This window comes from Chanodichthys erythropterus, chromosome 23 (assembly GCF_024489055.1).
Source record: "Chanodichthys erythropterus isolate Z2021 chromosome 23, ASM2448905v1, whole genome shotgun sequence".
In the NCBI taxonomy this organism is placed as follows: Eukaryota; Metazoa; Chordata; class Actinopteri; order Cypriniformes; family Xenocyprididae; genus Chanodichthys; species Chanodichthys erythropterus.
The window spans coordinates 22,673,204-22,688,579 of NC_090243.1; the positions used below are offsets into that span (position 1 = coordinate 22,673,204).

The following is a 15,376-nucleotide window of genomic DNA, read 5'->3' on the forward strand; positions in this document are numbered from 1 at the left end:
TTATTTCGACATTAAATCGTTATTTCGACATAACTTATTTCAAGATATTAAGTCGATATTTCAACATCTCGTTATTTTGACATTAAATCGTTATTTTGACATTAAATCGTTATTTCGACATTAAATCATTATTTCGACATAACTTATTTCAAGATATTAAGTCGATATTTCAACATCTCGTTATTTTGACATTAAATCGTTATTTTGACATTAAATCGTTATTTCGACATTAAATTGTTATTTCGACATAACTTATTTCAAGATATTAAGTCGATATTTCAACATCTCGTTATTTTGACATTAAATCGTTATTTTGACATTAAATCATTATTTCAACGTAACTTATTTCAAGATATTAAGTCGATATTTCAACATCTCGTTATTTTGACATTAAATCGTTATTTTGACATTAAATCGTTATTTTGACATTAAATCGTTATTTTGACATTAAATCATTATTTCAACGTAACTTATTTCAAGATATTAAGTCGATATTTCAACATCTCGTTATTTTGACATTAAATCGTTATTTTGACATTAAATCGTTATTTTGACATTAAATCGTTATTTTGATATTAAATCATTATTTCAACGTAACTTATTTCAAGATATTAAGTCGATATTTCAACATCTCGTTATTTTGACATTAAATCGTTATTTTGACATTAAATCGTTATTTTGACATTAAATCGTTATTTTGACATAACTTATTTCAAGATATTAAGTCGATATTTCAACATCTCGTTATTTTGACATTAAATCGTTATTTCAACATTAAATTGTTACTTCGAAATATCGACTTAATATCGTTATTTCGAAATATCGAGATGTCGAAATAACAATTTAATGTCAAAATAACCAGATGTTGAAATATCGACTTAATATCTTGGAATGTCAAAATATCAACTTAATATCTTGAAATAAGTTATGTTGAAATAACGATTTAATGTCGAAATAACAAGATGTTGAAATATCAAATTAATATCTTGGAATGTCAAAATATCGACTTAATATGTTGAAATAAGTTATGTTGAAATAACGATTTAATGTCAAAATAGCGATTTAATGTCGAAATAACGAGATGTTGAAATATCCACTTAATATCTCGAAATAATGTCAAAATATCGACTTAATATCTCAAAATAACAAGTTATGTTGAAATAACAAGATATTTTAAAAAAAAGACTTAATATCTCGAAATAATGTTGAAATTACGACTTAATATCTTGAAATAATGACTTATGTTTAAATAATACATTTTTTTTTTTTTCACCGTGTGGTTCAGGACTTCAGTAACCTAAATACATAAATTTATACCAACTAAACGAGTTCGTTTGCCCATATAATCTTTAGGGTATTAGTTTAGCTAATTTGGCTTGCTGTCCACTGAGGAGGGGCTCGATGAAGCATCTTCAACTCGAGCTCTGATACCCCCCCCAGTGAATAAATATAGGATATGATTACATAGGGCAAGGTACCTGAAATGAAGGTGGAGTTGGGGAGGTGGAGGGATGCTGGAACAGCTGAGACTGAAGAGAGGTAAGCAGCTGCTTATATACTCTGGCTGTTGATTGGAAGATTAGATGGTCTCGCTCCTCCCTAAATTACGTTTAGGAACTTCACAAAATAACTTTTTATGAGTTAATCAAGTAAAAACAGCTCTTTTAAGGTAACAAAAGCAGGTTTTACAGAGTTGTGTTGTGTTCCTCCATCATCACAGGCGTCCTGCGGCGCTACGCCTCATGAATTCACCTCACACGGCTGACATGCTCAAACCCGCCCGGCCCCTCGGAGGAATTCTGGCGGGTTACAAACACCTCCAGACAAACACAGGTGTAAATAAGTGCTTCAAGCCCGGACACATTCTGCTGTCGTGTGTGTCTTATCGGACCGAAACACTCAAGGTGAGCTGGAGTTATTGTGTTACGCTGCACTGCATCACACTCACATGACGCTCCTGCAACTGTTGCATTAATTGCACTCGCGACGATGACTAATGAGGTGTGAGTATATATGTATGTGTGCTGCTGTAGATAACGCTCACCTCGAGCCGCTCTATAATGGGCTGCTCTCAGTATGAAAGCATACAGGGAGATTTTGGACTGATTTGTTTGTTTGTGTGAATCACTGACCCGCTCTCGGGTCATTGCCGCTTTCTGGAGGACTGAGATGCTTTTGGCGCAGCACTTTTTCAATTTCCTCCTCTCGTTCTTCTTGGATGCTGATTAAACTACTTCGTCTTTGTCATGCTCATTCTGGATTTTGGACGCTGTAGACTTGGACCTGCTCGCCTTTTGTTCCTCTGCGTCTTCAGGATGATTTTACCAGCTCTGCCTGGAGCAGGAGGGAAAGACTCTAAATAAATGCAGATTCAAGTGTTTAATTTGGAAATGATTGATTCCAGACAGCTTTTCATTCATTGGTTTGGCAAACAGGTCGTCCCGCCTCAAACAAATAGCATCACTCTTTAGGCCTACTCTTAAAAATGAAAGTTTCAAAATGAGGGGCTTATGCAGCAGGTAGTTGTACGATCCCCCGAGAACTAGGTTCATTTTCCTGCTTGCATTCACAACGGCAGTAGGAACTCTGAATCCGACCGTAAGCACAGTATTCAACAACAACTCCATAGCCTAGACTTCGGCATCGCTCCATCTATCGCTGTTTTCCGTGTTCATGAAGCATATGTAAACTCAACTGTGTGTTTACAAGGCTTTTTAAAAACACGGTTGCTGGTGTTTCATATGGCAATAAGAGTAACTTTTCTTAAATTAAAGGGTTAGTTCACCCAAAAATTAAATTTCTGTCATTGATCAGTCACCCTCATGTCGTTCCACACGTAAGACCTTTGCTCATCTTCAGAACACAAATTAAGATATTTTTGATGAAATCTGAGTTTTTCCAAGTTTTTTTTTTTTTTAATCCCCCATAGAAAGCAACATAATTACCACATTCAAGGTCCAAAAAAGTAGTAAAAACATCATTAAAATAGTTGATGTGACTGCAGTGGTTCAGCCTTAATGTTATGAAGCGTCAAGTTTGTGCACAAAAACAAACTTTATCCAAGAAATTCATCTCTCCTCTGTCGTTCTCCTATGTTGTTTACATAATGCTATATGTGGTGGCGTTCATGTGTGTTCAGTTTGTAAATAAACATGACTTGAACGCACCATTACACCCTACTCTAAAGTAGAAGATAATTTAGTCCGTCCAAAATGTGTTCCTATATAAAAATCATTCCCAGGTCCTGCGGTGTGAACACGCCAAAAAACGTACTAAAGGAAAACGTTCCTCTGGTGTGAAAGTCGCTTTTAAAATCCATTGCACAGAAAATTGTTCAAAAAATTGTTCTTTTAAGAACTTTTTACTGAAAGGTTCTTTTTGTGAAAACATCATAGGAACGTTTTCTTAGTTCACGTTTTTTGCCGTGTTCGCACTGCAGGAACTGGGAATGATTTTAGTTATAGGAACGATCACGGCGTCATCCATCCTCCGCTCATCCTACATCACTTCAGAGTTCCTACTGCCAGTGCAAATGAAACCAAAATGGCCTCAGGGGGACACTTAGTTCTCGGGACTACCGTAGTGGAGAGTTCCTGAGTTCCTGGTGTTCTTCATGAACCATCGATGCCAAAGAACCAATAAAGAGTGTTCAGGAAGTACCAATGACTGCTGTCCCAACTAACAGGGAACATTCTCAGTGTGCGTCAAGGTTCTCTCAATGATTAAAACATTCTCAGTAACGTTACTATAATATTTGTTCAAAATGATCTGGTCTTTATTAATGTTCTCAGAACGTTAGTACAAAAACATTATTAATGGAACGTTTGTTGTTAAAAGTGTGTGTACATTTTAAATGCATATGTCTGCCGTTAATTAGTGCAGATTTCAGCGCTCTAGGATTCAGATGAGCTCAGAGATCCAGACATGAGCTGAAGCTGCTGGACTCCAGTGAGGATTCTGCCCTCTAGTGGTCAACTGGTGTTTCTGTGGGAACTGAAATAGGCCTGCGTCACATCTGAAGAGTTCATGAGGCTCACTCGTATTCGGCTCAATAATTCAATGTATAAAGAGAAAGTGTGACATTGAGAAATGAAGGCTCAATTTCAATTCCTGAGTGTGAATTAGATATGAATTGGCATTTATTGCTGTTGAATAGTATCTTTATGTCATAATCATGAAGCCGTAATCAGTTCATTAAAAGCATTCATTAAACCACAGAACAGTAGAGCTTTTGCAGTATTGAAACATGATGTTTTTGTATATTTTTACTCACATGGCAAGTTCCACCAGAAGCATTTTAGACGGAGAAAACTGACCATGAGCCAGCTCTTCTCTAGGAGTGCATGTATAACATGAGGAAAGCTTTATAAATGGCACACATTGATTTCCCATGAGCCCTTTCTCTGATTGTCCTTTGTACTCGTGACTGACATGGTTGAAATCAATATAAAATCTTTGGTTGCTAAAGCAGAAACACGTTGAACTTCCACTGATGTGGAGAAAAAGGAAATCTTAATTGAATATATCTGTGTACTCGATCAAAACATCTGTGTTTCTGAACCGAATCCGATGCTGGATGGCTTTGCACCATATGTTTAGGAATGGAAATATGTAATTTTGAAAGGAAAAATGATTACTGCAGTGAATGGCTGTCCTTCATGTCTCTATACGTTCAGTCTGGCTTGATATTGCCATTTGTTTTATGAATATATGCGAGAGATGTATGTTGATGCGCACAATAGCCTTGAGCAACTTCTGCTCCATACGTACAATAATGAACTGCAGGTTTCCTGCTGTATTTCCACAAAGTGCCATAAAATACATTTCAAAGAGCATGTTACAAATCAAACGCATATGGCAAACTGACACAGCTTAAAAACGTCCTTGGTGAATTTTTGTCCAGTTTTTCTTCTTTGTTCATTATATATAAACATATACATCATATATATATATATATATATATAGCATCTTAAAGGGTTCTGTCATATAGAGAACCTTTTAGTGGGATCATTTTATGGATTTAGTTTTAATTAAGTTTGTTTTCATTTTGAATTATGCAAACATGTTTTTGGCTTAAAGTGTATTGATAGTTTATGCCAAATATTAATATAAATATGTATGTGCATGCATGCTCATGATGATGATGAAGGTATGTTGTGACCAATGTTTGTAATTTTTCCATATATTTCCCAGGAAGTCACAGTTTCTCCCGTCGAGTGAATGATCACATCGGAGAATGTCAACATGGCTCAAAGCCAGAGACAACCGGTTCACTCCAGCTGAGTTTGTGTAAGTTTGTCTGGTGACTTTGTGTCTTGACCTTGTTAAGGAAACGCTGTGAGACGTTATCTATCAAGTGTCATGATATATCTGCAGGTTCCTGTTCCTTAAGCTCTTCGGTGAGCTAATCTCATCTACGAGAACTGCATTACAAACATTTGCTTTATGGACGTGTTTGATCGGAACATGCTCTTCCTCATAAACGCGAACAAACGAAGTCAGATGTTTTGAAGGAATGGACTGAGGTTGAGTTTCTGAGGTCTTTGACATCCAAAATACAAACGAAATTCAATTACACACAGCCACTCTGTCAGCTTTAAATTTAATAACCTTGTTTAACAGAAAACTTTCCCAAATTGTGCCCAGAGACCCGCTGCGTGAACCACATACAGCTGGCAGCTTTCAAGCTCCCGTTTGTTTGGTTCGTCTCAAGGTCTCTGGCCTGTGTGTGTGCGACGGAGGCAGATGTGTTTGTCCTGTTAATTGAAACTCTACATGTTTACGGCCGCGGAGACCTTCTCGCTCGCTTCTCCTTCAGAGCACTAAATATAGAGGCATTTATGTGGCATTACTCTGCCGATCTCCAAACCAGACCGCATCAGTCCTGCTTGAAAACATTATAGTGTCGCAGTGTTCGTTTCAGCCGACGTACAGATCCTCAGAACTCAAAAATATTTAATTCATGTGACTAATGCTGAACTATATTTAACCTCGTAAACATAGTCAGAACGTTTTTTTTACTTTTTGAAATGGAAGTTTAATGAAACTTTGTTTTTTTGTTGAGTATAATTTATTCATCAGGCTTTTATGGCGCATATAATCTGAGAACGTGGAGGAAAAAACATTAGTTTTATTCAAACTGAGCAAAAATATGTACCGTACTAAAAGACTTACATATCTAAACTATCAATCAGACGACAGAAGGACTGTAACAGATTGTGTGCAAATATCATGTTGATCATTTAGAAATTCATGTATCGAATCAGATTCAGTGGCAGACAAACGTGTGTCTGTGTCTTTAAGGATCATTGACCTGCTGCTGAAAGAGCTCGTGGTCAACAGGAGAATGGATGAACGTCTGATTTTATTATCTGTGAACTCCACATCTAATCAGATGGTCAAATCCAAACCGTTTGGACCACATGTATGTTCACGGCATTCAGCACACCCGCTTATCCGGAGATTTTCAAAAAGTGCTTCAGCTTCAGAAACGAGACTGTTGCGGTCAGCAGATGGTAAGCTTTGCAACTCAGCAGGTTATGAGCTGGTTAAGAGGAGAGACATAAACAGGCAAGAGTTTGGACAATTAAACATGTCAACACGGGGTCAGGATCAGGCGTGCTGTGGGCCGAGGACCGGATGTTGGGAACTGCCTCGTATTCCAGGATGAATGTTTTAAAACTGATCCGAGAGCAGATGGGAATACTTGCCTCTTTAATGCTTATTGATTCATCACACGACAAACATGACAGCCGTGACTACACACAAGAGACCGTCCCGTGGGTCGTATCAGGTTTAGAGTCAAACGTCCAGTTCAAAACGTAAACTAGGATCACCTGTGGGGAATTCTGTCTTCCGAACAAAAATATCAGTAACAAGTGAACACAATGAAAGCACACTGATATAGATTCACGTAGATTAAGTCTGAAAACTGACATAAATGTCAGGATGGGGCAAGTTGTGACATGTTTTATCACTGTAAAAAAGAATTGTTGGTTTAACTTAAACAAGTAAGTTACCTGGTTGCCTTAATTTCGAGTTCATTGAAATGAGAAATTTGAGTTAATACAATGAAGGCGATTGATTTAATCAACAGAAACTCAAAATACACATTAATTATCTATGATTTGACCAATGGAAAATGTGATTGCTGGAGCTTCTGTTCAGCTGTGATTTATGTTTCATTTCAACACTTCAGATTAGTCCACATCATGCATTTCAAAATAATTCAAATATTATTATTCAGTATTTCTTATTAAGAAAAAAAGGAAGCCTAAGAAGCCCAGATGAAATGAACCTTTTTAATCGTTTCCTCTTTGAAATCAAAGACATGACAAGAGGTTATTTGAGCACTTCTTCATATCTTTGTGTTTCACATATTTTTGCTTCATGTTTGTGAGTATTACAGATATCAAAAACGCTTTGATCACTGTGCATTTGTACTTTTCCAAATATTTAAAAATATATTTATTTATTTGAGTCAAAATGTGACGACCAGTGCCTCAATAAAGACTTAAGGAGAGACGCTACAGGCAAAAACACTGTTTTTTCAGGCACCTGTCAGTTTTTTGGCTTTTCATAGTGTTTTATTTCAGGCTGGTGGAAAGAAAACATCCAAAATACACTTTTAAGTGTATATTTTATAGCACTTTATCTATTTGCGTCTATAGATTTCAATTCCAGTAAATATCTTTAAAGGCCGTTTTCTCAAAATGAGTTTTTCTCCTGCTCTGAGTCAGAAATCTCCACTTCAGCAGAACTTACACACATTAAACTCAATGAATTAAACTAAACTTTACAGTTTTATTCCTATCTATATTCTGAAGGTCTTTACCGAGGAATTTGTTCATATATATAATTGATTTTGTGCAACATTTTATTCCTAAAAAATGGTGAAAACATATTTTTCGGCTGTTGATAGTATTTTCTGATTTATGGAGTGATAAAAACAGATATCTAAAATTCTCTCTGTAAAAACCTTTGAATTTAATATGTCCAAAAAAATTAAACAAGAATTTTGAACCTGACGTCATCCAATATATTTACATTTTTGTTCTAGAAATTTATGCAAATTAGCGCATATTTAATTAAATAACGCCTCATTTGCATATTTAAACATAACATTTTAGAAAACTTGTAATACAAAAAAAATGTCTGCAATTTTTAATGTAATCAGCTGGGGAAGTATGGTGATATCTGTTAGTTGTCTGGGGTGTCTCGCCTTAAAACATAAAAACATTTAAACTAAAAATAAACAGAAAAAACAATAAACAAAACAAAGGATCCAATCAATTTCCAGTCGGATCATTTCATAAAAACTAAACTTTAAAAGTCATCTATATAGCTTCTTGCATAAGACCAAATGTAGTTATATTATGATAAATGAATAATATAAATGTATCAAAAATACTACTTGGATTGAATTTTAAATATTACAGAATATTACTCCTTATTTTAATCTAATTAGTTTATTTACACCAATAAAATGTTGTTTTTTATTAATATTATTCCAGTTTTGTTTTTACACTTTTTCTCTTTAGTCCTTTTTGCTGGACCCTCTAGCACTCCCTTGCGGACCCCAGATTGAAATCCACTGCTTCAAAGTTTCCCTGCGTCTCACACACACACACACACTCACACTCACACACACACACACTCTCTCACACACACACACACACACACACACACATTGTGAGCAGCAGTTCCGTGCGCGTTCCGTGTGACTTTTGGGAACATCCACCTCTGATGGCCACGCGCACTGCTCTCGTGAACTAACCCACGGCTCAGCTCAGCTCCAGCTCACAATCCCCGACGTCTCTCTGAACCTGCGTGCGCGATTCAACTCCACCGGAGACCGAGAGGACCGAGCGCGCGGCACAGAACGCGAACGCCCCTCTGCTGGAGAGAGAGAGAGAGAGCGCGCGCTTGCGTTGCGGTGACGTCACGCTCCTCCGGCGGCGGTCCTAAAGTCGGTAACGACGGACGGACTCAGTTAAACTAGTGCAAAGACCCTGACTGGGGTGTAACGGCTCCGCGCGCGTCACTGCTCAGACGAACGGGAATAATTTGGGTTTGGCGCGGAGCGCGAGAGGAGCGCGGGGTGGCGTTTGCGAGGCTCCCGCTATGGATCGGAGACTTTTAACGGGTTTTCTCTTTTTCGCCGATGTTCTTCTGATCTCAGCCGGAGCAGTTCAAGAATTCCAAGGTAAGAACAATCGGTTATTGCCGGAGACGTTCAGAAAGTTCGTCCGTTGCGCAAATGGTTCGGGAAAGTTCCGCAGAGATTGAGTGTCTCCGCTGGATGTAAAGGATCGGATGAACTTTATAAAGTTCGTTCATTGTCACCGTGTAGCGCGCGGCGCCTCGGTTGTGTTTGATGTGAGATCGAGTCTCTGACGCGCGCCGCAAAACTTTCCAAATGCGCGAATGACGATTTTCCACCGTCTGCGCAATAAAACGAGCTCGTTTCATCTGTGGATTTCATTCTTTTAATGTTTCAGTCGCACTGTTGGCTTAACTAACACGAAGTACCGATATGTTTTTTGGATAGTTACCATGGTGAATATGGTAATCCTTTCTAAACACTGAGGTGAATATACTCCTGTCAGGAGTGAGCCGTTAGTTGTGTGTGTCCAGCAGCTGTCAGTCACGGGTGTTTCACTAGATAACACACTCAAACAGAGAGAGCCTTTGTGCTATTTTTATCTGCAGTTATTCTATCATTTTAATGCAAAACAGTCAAATGTGACGCAGAACAGCTTGTGTGTGTTTCTGTCCTGAAGAGCATCATGTGTGTGCTTTATTAATGCACTTTATTTAGTTTTTATGCATGATTTTAAAGATGCAGGATTCGTCTAAACTTACACATGCGTGAGTGATTTTCACACTTTACTACAGTAGATGTAAATGAGGCGGCTGCTTATGCATTTACCTGAATTAAACTGCATACTGAAGTGCTTTAATCTCAGTGAGATGAATGATTTTTGCAGATGTCGCTGTGGTGTTATTCCGTCGGTGTCCTGATGGGGGCAGCAGTGATCACACATGATTAACTCCAGATTCCCACTATCATACAAATCCCACAAAAATCCAATAAATGAGATGCTCAGATGCTTGTGTGACACATAATGAGTAGTTCTGCTAGATCCTGGAAATATCAGGCAACTTTTTTTTATGGAAAAGTCACGGATATATAAATACAAAAGATTTTTCGTGAATGCAGTCATTATAAAGTGATACAAATGGAGATGCATGGTTAAAATCCATTACAAAGATGCAAATAATGCCCCAATAATAGTGTCAGTTCAGTTCTAATGCAGTTGAAGTGATTTTTGCGTTGGAGAAAGAAGCTGAGATTCACTGACCGTTGCCCTCAGCGCAGGATGAGCTTTCTGGAGATTATTTTGACTGGTGACGCAGAGGATATCCTGAGCTAACAGCCTCTTCCGTGGATTCAGACCTGCTGATTCACATTGTTCTGTTTGATTGTTGTTGTTGACAGATGATCGCATCTACATTAACTGCTTTGAAATATGTGAATAGTTTAATTCCGTCCTTTAGTTCTTTTAACCCTCTACTGCACACATGTTGATGGCACATGAATAAAAAAATATATTCCACATTTTTTGGTTCATTTGGGAACATTGTATTGATAAAACATTTCCTGAGCACCCTCTCCCAACATTTCTTTTCATTGCCTCAGGGCATCGTTGTGCAACAATGGGAGAAAATGATCATAAGACAATGCTCAGAGAGGAAAAATGTCAAGGAATCATTAAGTAAAATGGGAAAACCACTTGAAAAACATTGATATACTGAATTTGATCCATGCATAGGTTTGTGTCATGTCATATAATGTACTTCAAGATTTCACTCCGTACGAAAATTTAAGAAAGCAGTTCTTCTCTGCTGTGAAATAGAGGTGTGTGTTATCATTTTTACTACTTTACGTGTTCCTGCATCTTCCCTTCTTATTATTGCCAATGTGAGGTACTGTCCAAAACACCATCGAAAAGTACCCCTTATTGCACAACGAAAAGAAAAACTGAATTTCTGAACATGCAAAAAAAAAAAAAAAAAAACCCTGACAAAAGGCTTCTCTACACCTTCACACACACATATTTTTACTAAAGCACATAATCTTGCCTTCTCCTCACACCAGAACTGAAGAGGATGTCCCACCTTCAGATGGTGCTTGATAGTGACCTTACTGGACTGTTCTTTGGTGCTTCCTCAACCTTTCTAATTGGTTATAATCATTATGTACTAAACATAGGGCTTAAGAAAATGTTCTGTTTCCTGAGGGCAACGCTGTGCTGTAGAGGGTTAATTAGTCCAAATCATGTTCATGAATCGTTTCTAGACTCATGGGAGTTTGAAACTAGATCTGCGTTTTAATTGAAGGAGGCCGGCTATAAGACGAAACGGACATGAATGTTTGAGTTAGTCATGTGAGGTTGTTGCCAAGTGGTTCACTGTAGGGTTGTGTAAGACACACGGCCGTCTCGGAGAGCCTCGATAGTTTACCGGTGTGTGCCAGACGCATTTCTGAACCCTTGTGCTGAATTCCAGTGCGTCCTCTGAGCTCTGCTCACACACACACACACCGTTTGAAACTGATTCATTTTGTGTTCTTGACTTATTTATCAGAGTCATTTGTTCATGAATCAGACTCTTGCTGTCCGAACCCTTTTCACAGAATCAGTTTTTGATACCTTCATTTTTTTTTTTACATTTAATGTACATGTATACTTTGTGCTTAAATTACAGAAAACTATCATTTTGTTTTAGTGTATGATGACTACTGCTGAAATGAGAGGCTTCATAAAACTATATATGGATTACAAACTAGTTTTTTGTTGCATATTCACAGATATGTGCAGGCGGAGGGTGAAGCAACTTCCTGCATGAAAACACAGAGTCTATGTCATGAAATAGTTACGCGTCACCTATCAGCAACCTATACACATCCCAACATAAATGCAAAAAAACATGTGATCTTCAAATTCTGAATAAATCAGGCCTATATTATGGAAGCCCGTTTCCACCACTAAATAAAAAATTAAAAACAGTAATTGCGACTTTTTATCTCAGCATTGTGACTTTTTTCTCTCGCAATTCGGACTTTTTTTTCTCACAAAAGCGAGTTATAAAGTCACAATTCTGAGATATAAACTTGCGATTGCAAGAGAAAAAAGTCAGAATTATTGTGACTATATCTCGCAATTCTGACTTTATAACTCGCAATTGCAAGAAAAAAAATCAGAATTGCAAGAAAAAAAAATCAGAATAGTGAAAAAAAATCAGAATTGCAAGAAAAAAAATCAGAATAGTGAAAAAAAAATCAGAATTGCAAGAAAAAAAATCAGAATAGTGAAAAAAAATCAGAATTGCAAGAAAAAAAATCAGAATAGTGAAAAAAAAATCAGAATTGCAAGAAAAAAAATCTGAATAGTGAAAAAAAAATCAGAATTGCAAGAACAAAAATCTGAATTGTGACTATATTTCACAATTCTGACTTTATAACTCGTAATTGCAACAAAAAAGTCAGAATTGTGAGGAAAAAAATCTGAATTGCAAGAAAAAAAATCAGAAAAGTGAAAAAAATCTGAATTGCAAGAAAAAAAAACAGAATAGCGAAAAAAAAATCAGAATTGCAAGAAAAAAAATCAGAATTGTGACTATATTTCACAATTCTGACTTTATAACTCGTAATTGCAACAAAAAAGTCAGAATTGCGAAAAAAATCAGAATTGCAAGAAAAAAGTAAGAATTGTGAGAAAAAAATCAGAATTGTGACTATACCTCGCAATTCTGACTTTATAACTCGAAAAAAAAGTCACAGGTAATGTTTTAATTTTTTTATTAAGTGGAAACGAGCTTCCATACCTTGGCCTAGAAAGCGTGCATAAAAGCCCTTCCATTATTTCCACTACGCTGTCACTCATCTTCATTGCGATCTCACAAAGCTCTGCTAATCGGTTAAGCTAACTGAACAATGAATATCTTATTTAGCCTACATAATAACTATACTTTTTGTTAAAGTTCAATTATAACGAGAGGATTTGAGTGTGCAGAACTCAGCACTGAACAAAACTCTGAACGCCTCTGATTGGCCATTGCAATTGTAAGCTCAACAGAATCGTGTGTGATTGGTTATAGGGCATAACAAGTACAATGCAACATGAGCAGATCTATATTAAATGCCGCAATAAACACTTTCCATTTAATTTTCATTTTCACTTTCTTACTAGATTCAGTTTAAATGTGCAGATGCATTCTTGGCCAAGCCCGCTCTGATTTTTGACCCACTGCCAGCCTTAGACACGCTCCGCCTATGGATATGTGTGTGATTCACACAGCGCTGGTGTCGAAGCTCACCTGCAGAGACAGCGGTGTGTGTGTGTGTGTGTTAGCGGTGTGTAAGGTGCTGAGTAAACAGCGCTGTACTAATGAAAGCTCGCTCGTCCTCGGGTGGGCTACAAACGAGCATAAAAGCTAATGAATCAGCCGCTTCCACCAGCAGAGACCTGCTGCGGCGCATGAGGTGGACAGGTGGTCCGCCAGCGGCTCCGTAGCATCATCACGCTTCATAAACGGCCATAAATAAACAAGCACTGGGTGATTACGCCCTAATAATATGACGGCTGCTGTTCAGTTCGGTGCGGCTCCTTTGTAGGTGACTGTCAGCTCAAAAACACCGCTAATTAATCCACAATGGGCCGGCGCCGTCCCAATTTCAAAGGCTTTTTTGAAAGTCTCAGCCCGCCGTCGGGTGAACGCACCTCTGCGCGTGTTTGACCACAGGCAGATATCTCCATTACTGTCATCCTGCGTCTGCAGAGTTTTAATGGCCCTCCTTTGACTCATTAACAACTCATTTAACTTCACTGCAGCACTTTTCCATGTTTTCCTGACCTAATTATGATCAGGCCGTTGTTTCTTGAAGCAGACACAGATTTAATGACAGAAATTGACCCACTTCAGCATCAGGTGATTGAAATTGATTCATGATTTTGACTGATTTATTAAAGAGGTCATACTTTGCCCTTTGTGTTTGTGCTCTACTAGAACAGGTTTTCCTGCTTGAATGTTGATTATTTTCCTCATATTCTCCATGGTTGCAGCTCCTCTCTTCCCAGTCTGTCAGTAACACTCTGTTTAGTTCCTGTCTCTATGAAGCCCCTCCTTCTGAAAAGCACAATGTGCTCTGATTGGTCAGTTGGAGTCAGGCCCCGCCCCTTTATTATGCATATTAATGATTTAAACGAGGAGTATTGTGAAGACGGAGGAGTTCAGAAACACTGATAAAACTGAAACATTACACATTAAAGCATCATATGTGCTCTTTAAGAAGAACTGATTCAGAGTCAGACTTAACTCTAATGAAACCGAAAACTCCATGAATGATTTTGAGAACATTATTAAAGACCAGATCGAACGTTCTATTAACGTTACTGGAGGAACGTTTGTTCAAACCCTTGCCAGAACATGTCCTGCTCAGCTGGGTAGTTCTCCTGCCCTAATTATGCTCAGGCCATTGTTTCTTGAAGGTTGAAAGATTTTTTGACAGGAAGTTGGCCTCTTCATCATCATATTCCGCTCGAGGCAAGAGAAGAAAGCAGAAGTTTCCTCCGTTCAGGCTCAGAGGAAACCGGCCGCCATGTGTTCGTCTCCCACATTTGGTGACATTTTTAATTGTTGCCAAGCATCGGTGCCCGGCGTTAATCCCAGAGATTTATTAACGTCGACGCTAAATAGAGGAGGCGTAAATATTTGAGCTGCACGCGAGGACCGTGTCGTGCCACATAGTTTTTTTAATGACACTCTAATTATTTCTCACACGTTGTTTCTGGTGTTTATTTCATGTTTCATTCTGTTCTCCTCCACTAGAATCAGACCGTCTGCTTTTGCCAGCAAGGATTTGTTCGAATCTTGAATCATTTTTTGTGGATAGATCTGAATGTGAGTTTGCTTAAATGCTTCTATAATCGTTAATATAATCTTAAGTGGAAAGTAAAAACTCGTCTCAGTCGAGTTCAAGGTAAACCAAGTTTTATTTCCTCTCGTGTTATTTTGACAACAGTCGTTTCACACTCCAGATAACTCCAGCCCAGTGTACGAGTGCAGATTTAATTGCATTAATAATCCAATCAGTGAGTGCTGACATTGAACCTGCCCTTTCAGAGCCTCGGCCTCCCGCTCGGCCACGGGAACGCAGGAAATGCCAGAACAGTTAGAGCCAAAATGGAGGACTTTCCATTTTAATAATGGCACATCTTGTTTAGACTCCCATGCCGCTGCATGAATACCGTCTCAGTGAAACACTCGAGGAAAACCGCTCTGTGTATTCAGCTCACAGCCTTCATCTGTAATT

At 38.0% G+C, this 15,376-nt stretch overlaps 1 protein-coding gene across 11 annotated transcripts in view; it reads left to right on the forward strand.

Moving 5' to 3' along the window:
- Positions 1-8,700: 8,700 nt before the first annotated feature.
- Positions 8,701-15,376, forward strand: part of ptprma (protein tyrosine phosphatase receptor type Ma) — a 188,444-nt gene continuing 181,768 nt past the window's right edge. For 7 of the 11 annotated variants that reach the window (XM_067377872.1, XM_067377874.1, XM_067377878.1 and 4 more), the window contains exon 1: positions 8,701-9,205. In XM_067377872.1, the coding sequence (XP_067233973.1) occupies positions 9,124-9,205 (82 nt within the window). In that variant the 5' untranslated portion in view covers positions 8,701-9,123. The remainder of the gene's footprint in view (positions 9,206-15,376) is intronic. The other 4 variants (XM_067377880.1, XM_067377882.1, XM_067377881.1 and 1 more) reach the window with 2 other exon arrangements.